At 41.9% G+C, this 18,637-nt stretch overlaps 1 protein-coding gene across 2 annotated transcripts in view; it reads left to right on the forward strand.

Moving 5' to 3' along the window:
• Positions 1-18,637, forward strand: part of axdnd1 (axonemal dynein light chain domain containing 1) — a 115,652-nt gene that overhangs the window by 3,016 nt on the left and 93,999 nt on the right. For both annotated transcript variants that reach the window (XM_067990517.1, XM_067990516.1), the window contains exons 3-6: positions 3,455-3,574; positions 5,370-5,539; positions 15,100-15,203; positions 18,054-18,174. In XM_067990517.1, the coding sequence (XP_067846618.1) occupies positions 3,455-3,574; positions 5,370-5,539; positions 15,100-15,203; positions 18,054-18,174 (515 nt within the window). The remainder of the gene's footprint in view (positions 1-3,454; positions 3,575-5,369; positions 5,540-15,099; positions 15,204-18,053; positions 18,175-18,637) is intronic.

Below are 18,637 nucleotides of genomic sequence, written 5' to 3' on the forward strand. Positions count from 1 at the left end.
TTGGGGTATCAGAATAGATAATGTGCTCAAATCTTCGGAGTGGGGCTTGAACCCATGACCTTCTGATTCAGATGATAGTGCTACCACTGAGCCAAGGCCAAAGTGCAGTTGATATTTGTAGAACTTTCTTTAAACATGCATAACAAGTTTGTTTTTACAACCATCTTGCAGTACAGATCATCTATAAAACTAGTTCAACCTCATTGAAGTTACAACACTGAAACAGGACAACCGGTCCATGTTGGGCTTCATTCTCCACACAAGAAGTAGCCCAAATCTCATGAGCCTGCTCAGTTTCCACATCCCTGTATTAACCTTTCTGTGGTCCTGGAGTGGAACGACCCCACAACCTTCTGACTCAGTTGATCATGTTAACATTGAGCCAAGCTTGTGGTAAAAGGAAAATCTTGCTATGTATTAGGATTAGAATTTGAAGAGCAAATGTCATTATGACTTTTATTTTCTCCCTTTCCTGAAATTGCTGGCTCACACTAGGGTAGAGTTCCACAGGCGCAGGTCAACCAACAGTACCTTGACCAAGTGGTCATTGTTCATATGTGAGTGTCAGCAGGCTGCAGAGGGTGTCACATTTGACTCTGATCCTGACATTTGCATATGCACAACCAAAACCTCGCTCAGGGGTCCTGAAGCCAAATGTAGAGCCTAGACTGTTATCTCAGTTGAGATCAGATAAAGTAGCATGCAGCTGGTATTGAAGCTGGATCTTCTGCTCTGTGTTGATCAGTTTCACTGTGGACAATGTATTTATAAGCTGAGCAATTGGAGGAGCTGATCCAATATAGAAATATGATTTTGTTGATAGGACTCTTGTCTCTGGGCCAGAAGATTGTAGGATGCCCACGCCAAGACTTCAGTAAAGAATCTAGGCTAATACTTCACTGCAATACTGAGAGTGCTGCATTATCAGAGGTGCCACACTTCAAATGAGACAAACCTAGGTCCCAAATGGCTATTTGGATCGTTCAGTTGGATGTTAAAAATCTTGTAGCATTATTTAAAGAAGAGCAGGGAGTTTTCCTGGTGCCCTGTCCAATATTCGAAGCATAGAAACAAGAGTAGGCCATTCAGCCCTTCAAGCCTCTTCTGCCATTCAATTAGATCATTGCTGTACCTCAACTCTATTTACCCGCCTTTGTTCCATATCCCTTAATATCCTTACCTAATAAAAGTATTGCTCCCTTCAAGAATATCAGCAAGAAAAACAAATTAACAGGTCATTCATCTTATTGCTGTCTATAGGACATTTCTGACTCAGGTTAGGTGCAGCATCTTCCAACGTAACAAAAGTAATTTATTGCGCAAAATGGGCAACCAACTAGTGGGAAGGACATAGAGAAGCAAATTTATGGGGAAATTACAGAGAGGTTCAAGAACCATAGAGTAGTGATAATGGGGGACTTCAACTATCCTAATATAGACTGGGATAGTAATAGTGTAAAGGGCGAAGAGGGGGGAGGAATTTTTGAAGTGCGTTCAGGAGAACTTTCTTGACCAGTACATTTTCGGCCCAATGATGAAGGAGGCATTGCTGGGTCTGGTTCTGGATGACGAAAGAGATAGAGAGTAAGATGAAGCAACAAAAAGGCATGTATGACAGATGTCAGGTTAATGATATTAATGATACAATTGAGAACCAGGCTGAATATAGAAAGTTCAGAGGGGAAATGAAAAAGGAAACAAGAAGGATAAAGAGGGAGTATGAGAATAGACTGGCGGCTAACATAAAAGGCAATCCAAAAGTTTTCTATAGGCATGTAAACGGGTAGTAAGAGGAGGGGTGGGATTGATTAGGGACCAAAAAGAAGATCTGCACATGGAGACAGAGGGAATTGCTGAGGTACTAAATGAGTACTTTGCATATGTCTTTACCAAGGAAGAAGATGCTACCAAAGCCACAGTAAAAGAAGAGGTAGATGAGATACTAGATGGGCTAAAAATTGATAAAGAGGAAGTATTAGAAAGGCTAACTGTACTTAAGTCACCCAGTCCGGATGGGATGCATCCTAGGTTGCTGAGGGAGGGAAGGATGGAAAGTGATGGCCGTAATCTTCCAATCCTCCTTAGATATGGGGGTGGTGCCAGAGGACTGGAGAATTGCAAAGTTACACCCTTGTTCAAAAAAGGTGCAAGGATAAACCCAGCAACTACAGGCCAGTTTAACCTTGGTGGTGGAGAAACTTTTTGAAACACTAGATAGGCCACAGCTTGAGTACTGTGCACAGTTCTGGTCACCACATTACAGGAAGAATGTAATTGCACTAGAGAGGGTGCAGAGGAGATTTACAAGGATGTTGCCAGGACTGGAGAATTTTAGCTATGATGACAGATTGGATAGGCTGGGGTTGTTTTCCTTTGAACAGAGGAGGCTGAGGGGTGATTTGATTGAGGTGTACAAAATTATGAGGGGCCTAGACAGAATGGCTAGGAAGGACTTATTTCCCTTAGCAGAGGGGTCAATAACCAGGCGGCATAGATTTAAAGTGATTGATAGAAGGATTAGAGCAGAAATGAGGAAAACTTTTTTCACCCAGAGGGTCTGGAACTCACTGCCTGAGAGGGTGGTGGAGGAAGAAACCCTCAACTCATTTAAAAAAAATACCCGGATGTGCACCTGAAGAGCCGTGACCTGCAGGGCCACGGACCAAATGCGGGAAAGTGGGATTAGGCTGGGTGGCTCTTTTCTCAGCCACCACGGACACGATGGGCCAAATGGCCTCCTGTGCCGTAAATTTTCTATGATTCTATGAATAATCTGGGACAAAGTTAATAATCACTTGGACAGTGTGGATTAATTAAGGAAAGCCAGCACGGATTTGTTAAAGGCAAATTGTCTTTAACTAACTCTATTGAGCTTTTTGATGGGGTACTAGAGGGTCGATGAGGGCAATGTGGTTGATGTGGTGTATATGGACTTCCAAAAGGAGTTTGATAAAGTGCCACATAATAGGCGTTTCGTCAAAGTTGAAACCCACAGAATAAAAGGGGCAGTGGCAGCATGGATATGAAATTGGCTAAGTGACAGGAAACAGAGAAGTGGTGAACGGTTGTTTTTCGGACTGGAGGGCGGTATACAGTGGTGTTCGCCAGGGGTTGGTACTAGGACCACTGCACAGAGTTGACGGGCCAAATGGCCTTCTTCCGTGCTGTAACCATTGTATGACTCTATGATTCGATAAGTGCTTTAAGATGATTCAATATCAGTTCAAGTGCTGTATAAATGCAAGTATATCAAATAGAAAACTGAACAGGAAATGGTTTGATGTTTTGGAGTGTTATGATCAGTGTATTACAGTCAAAGACTATATGCCACTATGCGGCCTTCAATGTGCATACCGTAGCAGTTTAAGTGTATATAGCATAACTGTATATAGAATGAAGGTTTCAAGAAACTTGGAATCTAAAGAAAGCCACGTTTATGCTTTGTTTTCTATAGATTCCACTCAAACTGCTGAACAGCTATTGAACATATGTGCTTGTTTTGGTGAAGGAGCAAAACCTGGGGTGAGCGACAAGCCAGCCTCTGAAATTTGCATGCTTTTAAAGGAACAAACAGGTAGGTGCGTGGTGAAATGCAAACTTTGAAACTTGTTATCTATCAAAACCAGAATTTAAAGAGCGAAGTTACAATCATGATCACTTTTTAAACCAAACTGCTAGAAAAAATCATTTCCTTTGCCTAGATTTTCTTCAACACCTTTCTTCTTGTCCTGATAGCCTAGTAGGTAATGGTACTGCCTGGTGTTGGACGAAGACATACAGACCAGGTTTGGTTTTCAGTGTGTGCTGAATTAGCTGATTTAAGCCAGGGTATGGATTGGGATATTATAATTACTCTTCGAGCAGCTGGACTGCAGATGGGGGAGAAAATCCGTCATTGTTCCCGCTGCTGATCACTATCAAGTAACCCTTGCAGGAAAACATCTGCATGTGGATGTTGTTTGAGAACAGGACCGATTTTGGCTATGATGCCCTCCAAGGCCTAATCGCCTGCCAATACTTCCGTCCCATCTCGCGTATGAAGAATGGCTATTCGGGCAAGGTACATATATGCTGTTGATACCCCTGGATCTGTATCCCAACAAGAGAAAATTTTGGTAAAATATAAATATTTCAGTTTAACTGGGGATTGTAGATTGGGGATCCACTACAAATTGCTGAGTTGAATTAACACTAGATATCTCAAGCTCAGGGACATTTCCACTTTAACTTATATTCACTCCAATGTGTTCATTGGTTTTGACTCACAAGTATTAAAGGGGTTGCATGTGGGTACGTGCTATTTGTATTGTCATTATAGTTGGTTATTATACCACTAAAGAATGAAAATAACCTGTCAGGTCACATAAGGCTGCTTGTGTGTTGGAATGTATCACTTTCTGTTGTGAGCCGATTATGCAGCAATGGAGTAACAGATGTGCATGTACAGTTGTTTGATAGCATGGTTTACAATTTTGTTTTCTGGCAGTTGGGCCTTCACCAGTGGCTGAGGAAGGTCTGTATGGACAGCAAGTGATTTGCCCATGGCCAGAAAAGATGGCAGCCTCTCCCTCTGGTTGTTAATTATTTGCACCAGGGGACGCTGCTGCTGTCAAATAGTTCCTAATGCTAGTTTCAGAGACAGCAGCGCCACCTCATGGGTGGCAGCAATGTGCCTGTCAGTCCTCTTACATTGCTGTGCTTTCTGCTGCTGGCCAGGGGCAGTCTGGAAACAAATATTTTGAGCTGAAGATTCTCTCCAGTGTTATCGTAAATGAAAATATTTAACTGTGGGTCACAGTTTCAAATCTGAGTTAATGAAGTGGAACTTTGAAATGCTGCAGAAGGGGATTCTGCACAAAAGGCTTCTCCCAGGCTGTTTCAAATTAAATCCTAACATGTGTGGGACTGAGTCTCTAATCAGTATGCAGATTATAATATAATATGGCAATTTAATAGAATACCTTTTTTATTTTCTTAAACTTCAATATAGATTTACATATTGAGTTCAGTCACTACAGCTTATTCACACAATATTTTATACATCTACATTGACGGTGCTAATGAGGCTTTGTGCTTTATTGGCTTTGAGAGGATTGAGTGGATTGTTGGCTTCGTGCTTTGAAATGAATAAGGCCCTTTCCCCTTCAAGTGTGAAATGCCTATTGATAAACTCACTGATGAGAAGCAGCTACACAAATCACCAACTTTGTTGTTTGAGAATCATAATATCATTCCAACCAGTTCCTAAGTATAAGCAGCTATTTCATATTCACCCATTAAATAACATTTTATAATATTTAATTTCTGATTGATTTGCTAACTGAGACAGTATGTAGTTTCATTATTTCCTTCCACCTCTGTCTTTGCAGATTTACCTGAACTGAAGGATAAGTCACATGCCATTGATCAATCTAAACTTCTACCAACATCTCTCCAGAATGACTTCATCCCAGAAGAAATCCTGCTGGCTTTGAGTTCATGCTGTCGTGATGAGCCCCTTGGACCACCATCAAAAACTAAAACTACAAAAGACCTTAAGGTAATAACATAAAAATGCTCCAAATCTTCAAATGTTTACAATTAAGGGTCCTATTTGAAATGAGTTTGGACAGCCTCCATCTAGTTCATAGTGGAATAGGATTAAACTGTCCCTAATTTAGCGTTAAAGAAAGACTGAACTTGATATGTTCATGTAATCTATATTGCAGTTTAAAAAAATTAAAGGTAATTCTATCAAATTGCCACATTATAATATCTGTATACTGTTTGGTGACTCAGTCCCACACGTGTTAGGATTTAATTTGAAACAGCCTGTAAGAAGACTTTTGTGCAGAATCCCTTTCTGTAACATTTCAAAGTTCCATTTCAATAACCCAGATTTGAGACTGAGAAAGAAGAAAGAAAGACTTGCATTTTATATAGCACCTTTCACGACCTCAGGACGTCCTAAAGCGCTTAATATCCAATGAAGTACTTTTTGAAGTGTAGTTGCTGTTGTAATGTGGGAAAAATGGCAGCCAATTCATGCATAGCGACGTCCCATAAACATCAATGTGATAACGACCAGATAATCTGTTTTAGTGATGTTGGTTGAGCGATAAGTATTTGCCAGCACACTGGGGAGAACTCTGCTGCTCTTCTTTAAATAATATTGAGATTTTTAACATCCAACTGAGAGGGCATATGAGGCCCCGGTTTAACGTCTCGTCTGAAAGACGGCATCTTCAACAGTCCCTCAGTACTACATTGAAGCGTCAGCCTGGATTTTGTGCTCAAGTCTCTGTAGTGGGACTTGAACCTACAACCTTCTGACTCAAAGGCGAGAATGCTACCACTGCACTAAGGCTGACACTATGTTAATTGGCAATGTCATACAGAGAGGCTACAGGATGGCAGGTGTGGGAAATGGAGTGGTTGGTGCTGACAGTGGGTGCCTGAAATGGCAAGAGCTTTATTTCCAAGCACTATCATTTCTCACCTTGACAAGCACAAACATTTAAAAAAATAACCTTTCATTCAGTGGATGTATTAACTGCCCTACAATAAATTATAATTTATAGGAAAAATACTAGAAAGGCTCATAAATATGAGGGTACCTATTGACCTATAATTGCAATTAGATCTCAATTCAAATGCAAAGTCTGTTTTCTAATGAAATATCTGCAAAACTGACATTTCTTTCTCAAAAAATATTATTTTAAAATGAGATTTAAAAAAAAGTATAGGGAACTCTTTCAAATGAAAATCATTCAGTTTTATGCCTCAAAACTAAACATAGTAAGCACAAATGTTAATGTTTTTCTTTATACTCTCCCACCCAATTCTCTGCCCTCCCCTAGTGATGTGGAGATGCCGGTGATGGACTGGGGTTGACAATTGTAAACAATTTTACAACACCAAGTTATAGACCAATAATTTTATTTGAAATTCACAAGCTTTCGGAGGCTTCCTCCTTCCTCAGGAAATTTCATTTCCACAACATTCACCTGAGGAAGGAGAAAGCCTCCGAAAGCTTGTGAATTTCAAATAAAATTGTTGGACTATAACTTGGTGTTGTAAAATCGTTTACAATTGTCTCCCCTATTGAAGCAGTGATTCATACTGAGATACAGTTCCATGGGCACCATCCACTCTCTAAAACTATGCACAAAGGACTATTCTTCATGTGTCCACCCAGATAGTGTTGGCAAGTTACTCGACCATAAGGGTGCATCATAGCAAAACTGGAAAAAAACCCTCGCCCAACATGTGCACATGTGCACAGGGTAGTGATCAGCAATGGGGATTCATGCTGATTTATTAATCTCTTCATAGCTCAAGATTTTAAGGCCAATTGTAGAGTCCAACTGCTGCCCTGGCTGAAATCAGCTAACTCAGCACAGACTAAGGTTTGAACTTATAACCTTCCTGGTCTGCATGGCTCAGCTACTTACCAACTGAAAATACACTTTTAATGATTCATTCAGTTAAAGAGCACTTGCATTCTCTGGCTGATCTGGAAAAGAAATGTAATTTACACTACAACGACGCTATGTGCAGGTGAAGCTTCAACAAGATATATGTCATTGCATTGTGTGCTTAGAAACAATAATGAGTAAACATTTACCATGTTAGGTGTGTAATTAGCAAATTAATTTCAATATAGATAAGTGTGAGGTTATGCATTTTGGTAGGAAGAATAAGGAGGCCACATACTGCTTGGATAGTAGTCCAAATAGTGTAGAGGAGCAAAAGGATCCAGGCCTACAGATACACAAATCACTAAAAGTAGCAACTCAGGTTAATAAGGCCATTTTAAAAAAAAGCAAACCAAGCACTGGGGTTCATTTCTGGAGGGATAGAATTGAAAAGCAGAGAAGTTATGTTAGACTTTTAGCGAACCTTGGTTAGACCACACTTGAAATACTGTGCGCAGTTCTGGTCTCCCGAATATAAAAAGGATACAGAGGCACTTTTTTGCACTAAGGATGATACCAGAACTGAGAGGATATACTTATCAGGAAAGGCTGAACAGGCTGGGGCTTTTTTCTCTAGAAAAGAGAAGGCTGAGGGCTGGCCTAATAGCCGCCTTAAAATGATGAAGAGGTTAGACAAGGTAGACGTAGAGAAGATGTTTCCACTTGTGGGCTAGACCAAAACTAGGGGCCATAAATATAAGGTAGTCATTAATAAATCCAATAGGGAATTCAGGAGAAATTTATTTACCCAAAGAGAGGTAAGAATGTGGAACTTGTTACCCCAAGCAGTAGTTGAGGCGAATAGCATAGATGTATTTAAGGGGAAAACACATGAGGGAAAAAGGAATAGAAGGATATGCTGATGCGGTTAGATGAAGAAGGGTGGGGGAGGCTCATGTGGAGCATAAACACCAGCATAGACCAGTTAGGCCAGATGGCCTGTTTCTGTGCTGTAGACTCTATATATAAAAAAAACACATTTCCATGAAAGATGATGCCTTATTTAACCTCTTGCCCAAAACTTTGTAATTTTTTTCCATAAAATAGATAAATTACTAACAATAGGAGATTCATTATAAAGCTAGCAAAAATCCTGTCAGCTTGTTCTTGTTGCATGAATTGTTTTTAGGTCAAGAAATGTCAACGTAGAAATTTCCTTATGTAATTTTAGTGCATGAATGTTTAACATGTTAGTGTGACATTACTTGGTCTTCCTATGGGATCAATGTCCTTGTGGAGTTTAAACTAATTTGGCAGGATGTAGCATTGGAAAGGAGAAGCAAGGTGCACACAGGATTGGGAGAGAAAGTTAGCACTCGAGCAAGAAATAGTTTGGTAGTAGATGGGATCAGACTAAGAGAGAGTACAAGAAAGTCTAAGATAGGTTTACAGTGCATATGTGTAAACGCATGAAGCGTGGTAAACAAGGTTGGAGACCTGCAGATGCAATTAGCCACATGGGAATATGATGTGGCGATAATGGAGACCTGACTCAAAAAAGGGCAGGATTGGGTACTAAATATTCCTGGATACAAAGTGTTCAGGAAAGATCGGGAAGGGAAGAAAGGAGGGGGGGGTGGCAGTATTGATTAAGGAGAATATTGCAGTGCTGGAAAGAGAGGATGTCCTGGAGAAAGTCCGTGTGCTGAAGGTTCTCCCACAGTGCTGTTAGGAAGGGAGTTCCAGGATTTTGACCCAGCGACAATGAAGGAACGGCAATATATTTCCAAGTCGGGATGGTATGTGACTTGGAGGGGAATGTGCAGGTGGTGTTGTTCCCATGTGCCTGCTGCCCTTGTCCTTCTAGGTGGTAGAGGTCGTGGGTTTGGAAGGTGCTGTCGAAGAAGCCTTGGCAAGTTGCTGCAGTGCATCCTGTGGATGATACACACTGCAGCCACGATGCGCCAGTGGTGAAGGGAGTGAATGTTTAGGGTGGTGGATGGGGTGCCAATCAAGCAGGCTGCTTTGTCCTGGATGGTGTCGAACTTCTTGAGTGTTGTTGGAGCTGCACTTATCCAGGCAAGTGAAGAGTATTCCATCACACTCCTGACTTGTGCCGTGTAGATGGTGGAAAGGCTTTGGGGAGTCAGAAGGTGAGTCACTCGCCGCAGAATACCCAGCCTCTGACCTGCTCTCGTAGCCACAGTATTTATGTGGCTGGTCCAGTTCAGTTTCTGGTCAATGGTGACCCCCAGGATGTTAATGGTGGGGGATTTGGCGATGGTAATGCCGTTGAATATCAAGGGGAGGTGATTAGATTCTCTCTTGTTGGAGATGGTCATTACCTGGCACTTGTCTGGTGCGAATGTTACTTGCCACTTATCAGCCTAAGCCTGGATATTATCCAGGTCTTGCTGCATGCGGGCACGGTCTGCTTCATTATCTGAGGGGTTGCGAATGGAACTGAACACTGTGCAATCATCTGCAAACATCCCCATTTCTGACCTAATGATGGAGGGAAGGTCACTGATGAAGCAGCTGAAGATGGTTGGGCCTTGGACACTGCCCTGAGGAACTCCTGCAGCAATGTCCTGGGGCTGAGATGATTGGCCTCCAACAACCACTACCATCTTCCTTTGTGCTAGGTATGACTCCAGCCACTAGAGAGTTTTCCCCCTGATTCCCATTGACTTCAATATTACTAGGGCTCCTTGATGCCACACTTGGTCAAATGCTGCCTTGATGTCAAGGGCAGTTACTTTCACCTCACCTCTGGAATTCAGCTCTTTTGTCCATTTTTGGACCAAGGCTGTAATGAGGTGGTCCTGGCGAAACCCAAACAGAGCATCGGTGAGCAGGTTATTGGTGAGTAAGTGCTGCTTGATAGCACTGCCGATGACACCTTCCATCGCTTTGTTGATGATTGAGAGCAGACTGATGGGGCGGTAATTGGCCGAATTGGATTAATCCTCCTTTTTGTGGACAGGACATACCTGGGCAATTTGCCGCATTGCCGGGTAAATGCTAGTGTTGTAGCTGTACTGGAACAGTTTGGCTAGAGGCGCGGCTAGTTCTGGAGTACAAGTCTTTAGCACTATAGCCGGGATGTTGTCGGGGCCCATAGCCTTTGTTGTTTCGAGTGCACTCAGCCGTTTCTTGATATCACGTGGAGTGAATCGAATTGGCTGAAGACTGGCTTCTGTGATGGTGGGGATATCGGGAGGAGGCCGAGATGGATCATCTACTCGGCACTTCTGGCTGAAGTCGGTTGCAAACGCTTCAGCCTTGTCTTTTGTACTCACGTGCTGGACTCTGCCATCATTGAAGATGGGGATGTTTACAGAGCCTCCTCCTCCCATTAGTTATTTAATTGTCCACCATCATTCACGATTCTATGCTCTGTAGCAAAGAGAAAAGATGTCTTTAAAAGAATCCCAATATAACCTTATCTACGAGTTTTCTTCTGTTAAGTGCATCAAATGTGCAAATTAAATATAAATATTTTTGTAAAAATGTTTTCTTCAAGATCCACTGCTTTTACAAAAAAAGTCAAACTTCTCTTTGTTCAGAAATGCGCAATACAGCAATGTAAATCACATCAAAATGCATCAGTGCGTCACTTGCATAATAGGGTCATGACATAAATAGGAAACATAGGAACATAGGAAGAGGAGTAGGCCATTCAGCCCCTCATGCCTGCTCTGCCATTTGATAAGATCATGGCTGATCTGTGATCTAACTCCATATACCTGCCTTTGGCCCATATCCCTTAATATCTTTGGTTGCCAAAAAGCTATCTATCTCAGATTTAAATTTAGCAATTGAGCTAGTATCAATTGCTGTTTGCGGAAGAGAGTTCCAAACTTCTACCACCCTTTGTGTGTAGAAATGTTTTCTAATCTCGCTCCTGAAAGGTCTGGCTCTAATTTTTAGACTGTGCCCCCTACTCCTAGAATCCCCAACCAGCGGAAATAGTTTCTCTCTATCCACCCTATCCGTTCCCCTTAATATCTTATAAACTTCGATCAGATCACCCCTTAACCTTCGAAACTCCAGAGAATACAACCCCAATTTGTGTAATCTCTCCTCGTAACTTAACCCTTGAAGTCCGGGTATCATTCTAGTAAACCTACGCTGCACTCCCTCCAAGGCCAATATGTCCTTCCGAAGGTGCGGTGCCCAGAACTGCTCACAGTACTCCAGGTGCGGTCTAACCAGGGTTTTGTATAGCTGCAGCATAACTTCTGCCCCCTTGTACTCCAGTCCTCCAGATATAAAGGCCAACATTCCATTTGCCTTCTTGATTATTTTCTGCACCTGTTCATGACACTTCAAAGATCTATGTACCTGAACCCCTAAGTCCCTTTGGACATCCACTATTTTTTAACTTTTTACCATTTAGAAAGTACCCTGTTCTATCCTTTTTTGATCCAAAGTGGATGACCTCACATTTGTCTACACTGAATTCCATTTGCCACAGTCTTGCCCATTCACCTAATCTATCAATATCGCTTTGTAATTTTATGTTTTTATCTACACTGCTTACAACGCCACCAATCTTTGTGTCATCGGCAAACTTAGATATGAGACTTTCTATGGCTTCATCTAAGTCGTTAATAAATATTGTGAATAATTGAGGCCCCAAGACAGATCCCTGCGGGACTCCACTAGTCACATCCTGCCAATGTGAGTACCTTCCCATTATCCCTACTCTCTGTCGCCTTTCGCTCAGCCAACTTCCTAACCAAGTCCATACTTTTCCCTCGATTCCATGGGCTTCTATCTTAGCCAACAGTCTCTTATGTGGGACCTTATCAAATGCCTTCTGGAAGTCCATATAAATAACATCCATTGACATTCCCCTGTCCATTACTTTAGTCACCTCTTCAAAAAATTCAATCAGGTTTGTCAGGCATGACCTATCTTTCACAAATCCATGCTGGCTCTCTCTGATTAACTGAAAATTCTCGACGTGTTCAGTCACCCTATCCTTAATTATAGACTCCAGCATTTTCCCCACAACAGATGTTAGGCTAACTGGTCTATAATTCCCCAGTTTCCCTCTCTCTCCTTTCTTAAAAAGCGGAGTGCTATGTGCAATTTTCCAATCCAGAGGGACAGTTCCTGAATCTAGAGAACTTTGAAAGATTATAGTTAGGGCATCCGCAATGTGCTCACCAACTTCCTTTAAATCCCTGGGATAGAAACCATCTGGTCCTGGGGAATTGTCACTCTTTAGTGCTATTATTTTCTTCATTACTGTAGCTTTACTTACGTTAATTTTATCGAGTCCCTGTCCCCGATTCAATATTAGTTTTCTTGGGATTTCCGGCATGCTATCCTCTTTTTCGACTGTAAATACTGATGCAAAGTAATCGTTCAATATGTCCGCCATTTCCTCATTGTCAATGACAATATCCCCACTTTCAGTTTTTAAGGGGCCAACACTGCTCCTGACCACCCTCTTTTTCCTAATATAACTATAAAAGTTCTTCGTATTGGTTTTGATATCCCTTGCGAGTTTCTTTTCATACTCTCTTTGTATCTTTGTATCTTTGTATCTTTCCCATTTGTCAGGATCTGTGCCATTTTTTGCCTTTTTGTATGCCCTTTCCTTATGTCTTATACTGTCCCTTACCTCTTTAGTTGTCCATGGCTGTTTTTTTTGGCAAGTAGAGTTCTTGCCCCTCAGGGGTATTAACCGATTCTGTATCACGTGAAATGTTCCTTTAAACATTTCCCACTGATCATCAGTCGTTTTACCCATTAACAGATTTGCCCAGTTTACTGTGGACAGTCTCTGTCTCATCCCATTGAAGTCGGCCTTACCCAAGTCTAGAATCTTAGCAGCTGATTCACTTTTTTCCCTTTCAAACACCACATTGAACTCGATCATGTTATGATCACTATTGGATAGATGTTCACACACAGTTAAGCCGTTAACTAAATCTGGTTCATTACTCATTACTAAATCTAATATGGCTTGCCCCCTTGTTGCCTCTAGGACATACTGCTATAGAAAACTATCCCGGACACACTCAAGAAATTCACTACCTTTCTGACAGTTGCTAGTCTGCTTTTCCCAATCTATGTGAAGGTTAAAGTCCCCCATTAAGACCACTATGCCTTTCTTACACGCTTGTCTAATCTCTGCATTTATACAATCTAGCACTTCAGAGCTGCTGCCAGGGATACAACTCCCACTATAGTCTTAGATCCTTTGCTATTTCTCAATTCAACCCATAAGGTCTCTGTTGGCTGCTTACCTCACATTATATCCCCCTTTATCATTGAAGTGATTTCATCTCTAATCATTAAGGCTACTCCTCCCCCTCTTCCATTTTCCCTATCTCTCCTGTAGACCTTATAACCTGGTATGTTTCGTTCCCAATCCTGACCATCCTGCAGCCATGTCTCAGTAATAGCTATCATGTCATTCCCTCCAATTTGAATTTGAACCTGTAGTTCATTTAATTTCTTCCTTATACTCCGTGCATTTGTATATGGAACTCTTAGTTGGGCCACACACCCTAACCTGACCTTCAGCTTTGATGCTGGGTTAATCGCCTTACGCCTTCTCGTTTTTATTTTATCTGTCGTGCCTAAAGTACACTTGCTTTCCGCTGCTCTACGCTTTTCCCTTTCACTTGTTCTTGAACAACTGTTTGTACTGTTTGTATTGTAAATTTCCCCTGGGTCTTCCCCTTTCTTGCTGCTCTCAACTTTATTCCCTTCTGACTCCCCTCTCAGGTTTCCATCCCCCTGCCACTCTAGTTTAAACCTTCCCCAACAGCACTAGCAAACACTCCCGCGAGGACATTGATCCCGGTCCTGCTCTGGTGTAACCCGTCCCACTTGTACAGGTCCCACCTTCCCCAGAACCGGTCCCAATGTCCCAGGAATCTCAATCCCTCCCTCCTACACCATCCCTGCAGCCACACATTCATCCTGTCTATTCTCCTGTTCCTATACTCACTAGCACGTGGCACTGGTAGTAATCCTGAGATCACTACCTTTGAAGTCCCGCTTTTTAATTTATCTCCTAACTCCTTAAACTCACCTTGCAGGACCTCATCCCTTTTTTTACCTATGTCGTTGGTACCAATATGGACCACGACTACTGGCTGTTCACCCTCCCCCTCCAGAATGCCCTGCAGCCGCTCCGTGACATCCTTGATACAATATTCTTTTTGTTGGTCTCTTCAAAGAACACCAACAAATGGGTTTTCCAAAATCTTTTTGATGAAGGCAGCGTCCCTTTAAAAACCCACCATGTGGTAGCCATTTTACCAGTCGCGGCCACCATCTTCAGTGCGACTCCAAGGCTGGGTGTGGAAATATGACGTTTCTTCGTTTAACCTTACTTCACTGTAACCCACTCCCTTGATGCTACTGGTTTCAATGGAGCTTTAAGGGTGCTGTTGCAGATAAGTAAAGATATTTTGTTTTTTGCAGCCAGTTTAGAGAAACACCATCATGATGTGGCCTTGATTGAGGGAGCAGTTATAGTGCGTTCATAGCATTTTTTTGCCCACAGATAGATTATTTAAAAGAAACTATACATGAAGGTTATTTAATTTAAGTATGCAAGGAAAAATAAAATGCATGTTAGAATTTTATTCTGGCACATTCTATGATTCCTTTATTGCAGTTACATTGGGCCCTGTCCTGCATCCAAATGATCTATATTCTGTCTCCTCAGTTACATGGCATCCGACCAACTGATCCTGTATGGCATCACCCAATTCGGAGATCAAGATTCAAGCATTTGATAGATCAGCCCGTCTCTCTGTCTCGAGCTGGAAGGTACATTTATAGAACTACTTGAGGTGGGGAAGTTTAAGTGGAATATGTTGCACTATATTGGAAAAGTCCAGCTTACTTGCTCAGGGACTTAGAGTGAACCTTGTGTAAAATTTTTAATAGTCATTACAATAGTTTATTTACTAACATGGCTCACTGATCCACTCACATGATGTGCTGCTTTATTGTGGAGAAGCTCCACCTGAAATATTGCTCTTTTTTTATTAAAAGTATAGCAATATTATTTCTGATGGTTAGAAGCAAAATAGTTGAGAATGATGCTGTGAGTGAAGAGTGCACATTGTTTGGGGGGGGGGGGCGGTGGTGGTGGTGGGGAAATAGGATGGGCATATCATTCAGTATAGATAAATAGCATGTCCTAGATGTTGCCCATCATATATTTTTCTGAAATGCTCAAGAAAATTTATATCCCTAAATGCCTGTTTTATCTGCTTGACTCAAAACTGAGAACCCATTCCTTATTAGTTTTTTAACCAATGAATTAAATGTCACCATTCAAATGGAACAACAACTTACATTTTACTATCACTTGTAGAGAAAATGCTTTACATTGAGGAGGAAAAGCACTGAGCACCAAGCAGAAGGGAAAACACTGGGGGGACAAAGCCATGGTCAAAGAGAAGAGTTTTGAGGAGATTTTTGAAAGTGGGAAGGGAGGTGGCTGGGCAGAGACATCTGAGGAAAGAATTCCAAAGGGCAGTACACTCCTACTGGTGGAGCAGAGAGGGGAAGAAACTAGGTGTGACCAATGTTGGTGCAGAGGGAGCACGGAACAAGGAGGAGCAGAACTTAGCCTCCAACCATATGTGCCTTACTAACATTGGGGTGGGGTGAAACTATGGAGGAATTTGAAAGTGAGAACAAGGCTATTGAAGTCAATTCATTAGGGCACGGGGAGCCATTGAAGGCTGGAAAATGGACATGAGACTTTGTGAGGATGAGGGCCTTGGAATTCTGAAACACAACAATTTACTGTTTCAGCAACATCTGTGGTATTTGTATTGCTGTGAAAATAGTAACAAGAAGCTACATTTGAATGTTAATTCATTGGCAAAAGTAATGAATGATGCTATTGACTTTTAAAAAATTCTTTCTCTGGATATGGGTGTCACTAGCAAGGCCAGCATTTATTGCCATCCCTGGTTTCCCTGGAGAAGGTGGTGGTGGTCCACTGTCTTGAACTGATGCAGTCCAAGTGGTGAAGTTACTCCCACAATGCTGTTAAGTCGGGAGTTCCAGGATTTTGACCCAGCGATGATGAAGGAATGGCAATTATATGTCCAGTTGCACCCATCCAGGCAAGTGGAGAGTATTCCATCACACTCTTGACTTATGCATTGTAGGTGGTGGAGAGGCTTTGGGTAGTCAGGAGGTGAGCCACTCATCACAAAATACCCAGCCTTTGATCTGTTCGAGTAGCTATGGCATTTATGTGTCTGGTCCAGTTGAGTTTCTGGTCAGTGGTGACTCTCATGATATTGATGGTGGGGAATTCAGTGATGGTAATGCCACTGAATGTCAAGGGTAGGTGGTTAGTTTCTCTCTTGTTGGAGATGGTCATTGCCTTCCACTTGTGTTACTCCACTTATCCAGCCCAAGTCTGGATGTTGTCCAGGTCTTGCTGCATGCAGGCATGGATTGCTTCATTCTCTGAGGAATTGAAAATGAAGCTGAACACTAGGCAGTCATCAGCGAACAGCCTCATTTTTGACCTTATGATGCAGGTAAGGTCATTGATGAAGCAGCTGAAGATAGTTGGGCCTAGGAACGCTGCCCTAAGGAACTTCTGCAGCGATGTTCTGGGGCCGAGATGATTGGCCTCCAACAACCACGACCATTGTCCTTTGTGCCAGGTATGACTCCAGCCACTGGAGAGTTTCCCCCTGATTCCCATTGACTTCAGTTTTATGAGGGCTCCTTAGTGCTACACACTGATGAGTGCTGCCTTGATGTAAAGGGTAGTCACTTTCACTGCATCTCTGGAATTAAGATCGAGTAAGTGCCGCTTGAAAGGACTGTTGATGACTCCTTCCATCATTTATGCTGATGATTGAGAGTAGGCTGATTGGGCAGTAATTGGCCGGGTTGGATTTGTTCTGATCTGAGTCCCCCCAAGCTCTTGAACCATTCCCCTGATACCTTCCAAGCTTTTGATTTCCTGCCTGCCCTCTTTTTCACTCAAAGGGTGGTGAGTGTCTGGAACGAGCTGCCAGAGGCAGTAGTAGAGGCGGGTACAATTTTGTCTTTTAAAAAGCATTTGGACAGTTACATGGGTAAGATGGGTATAGAGGGATATGGGCCAAGTGCAGGCAATTGGGACTAGCTTAGTGGTATAAACTGGGCGACATGGACATGTTGGGCCGAAGGGCCTGTTTCCATGTTGTAACTTCTATGATTCTATGATTCTATGATTCTTCTGAATGTGCCTCAGTTTCTCTTCTTGTCTGCTCCATTTGCCTTTATTACTCCCTTCTGCTCTCAATCTCTCACTAAAGGAAAAGTTGTGGGAACACAGCTGGGAGGTAGAACTCCTTAATGCTCTAAAATCAGTTTATCATGATATGGCAAAAACAAAATTTAGATTGGGAGAAAGGCTGAGATTACTTTAGCTAGAGTTTAAAGGAGCTGTTTTGTCAAGTTGTAGCCCAGTTTGAGAACATAAAAATCAAACTGTTAAACCTTTTACCTATAGGTCTTTTACTGTCCTCAACACAGGGAAGATGAGCATTTTTGATTATTATTTTAAAATCTAAGTATATTTGGATTTTTTTTCCTCTGTGGTTTTCTTTGATAATTGTGTAATGATTTTCACCCTTCCCAACCTTAATGCAGGGATATCTCGTTTTTACATGATGCCGTATCACCCAAATGTCCCATACTGGCAGTGCCTCCTGTATCAACAACCATGGACAAGAGTGCTGTTCGGGCTCAGCTTGAACAACAACCTGCCACAGTGAGTAAATTATAGATATTGAGAGACTGACTGGTTTTGTGGCAAAGCTTATTATGTTTTACTTCCAGTCAGCAGTGTTTAAATATCTCTGGCACTGATGTGACTTTATTTCAATTTTGGAGATCTCAAATAAAATTTCCTGATATTGAGAAACTACATTTCTATTTGAGGTCTTTATTTGTAATACACATTGCTACATAAAAGAGGGAATCTTCCCAACTTGAGCTCTTTGAAAGAGGGAGTTCCATTACGTGGACCCCTTTAAAGAGAGCGTTACTGGAGTGCTGCCACCATCCTTGAAATTATACTTACCATGAGTTATCACCTTGTTTCTAAAAAAAACCAAAAGTGATGAGTTTGCCAAAAATATTTTCATGAAGATCGTGCCCCTTTAAAGAGTGAATGTCATTGTCAACCCCTTTTTAAGAATGGAAAAGTCACAAAAAATTCCATGCTTCTAGGT

Source organism: Heptranchias perlo, chromosome 9 (genome assembly GCF_035084215.1).
Source record: "Heptranchias perlo isolate sHepPer1 chromosome 9, sHepPer1.hap1, whole genome shotgun sequence".
In the NCBI taxonomy this organism is placed as follows: Eukaryota; Metazoa; Chordata; class Chondrichthyes; order Hexanchiformes; family Hexanchidae; genus Heptranchias; species Heptranchias perlo.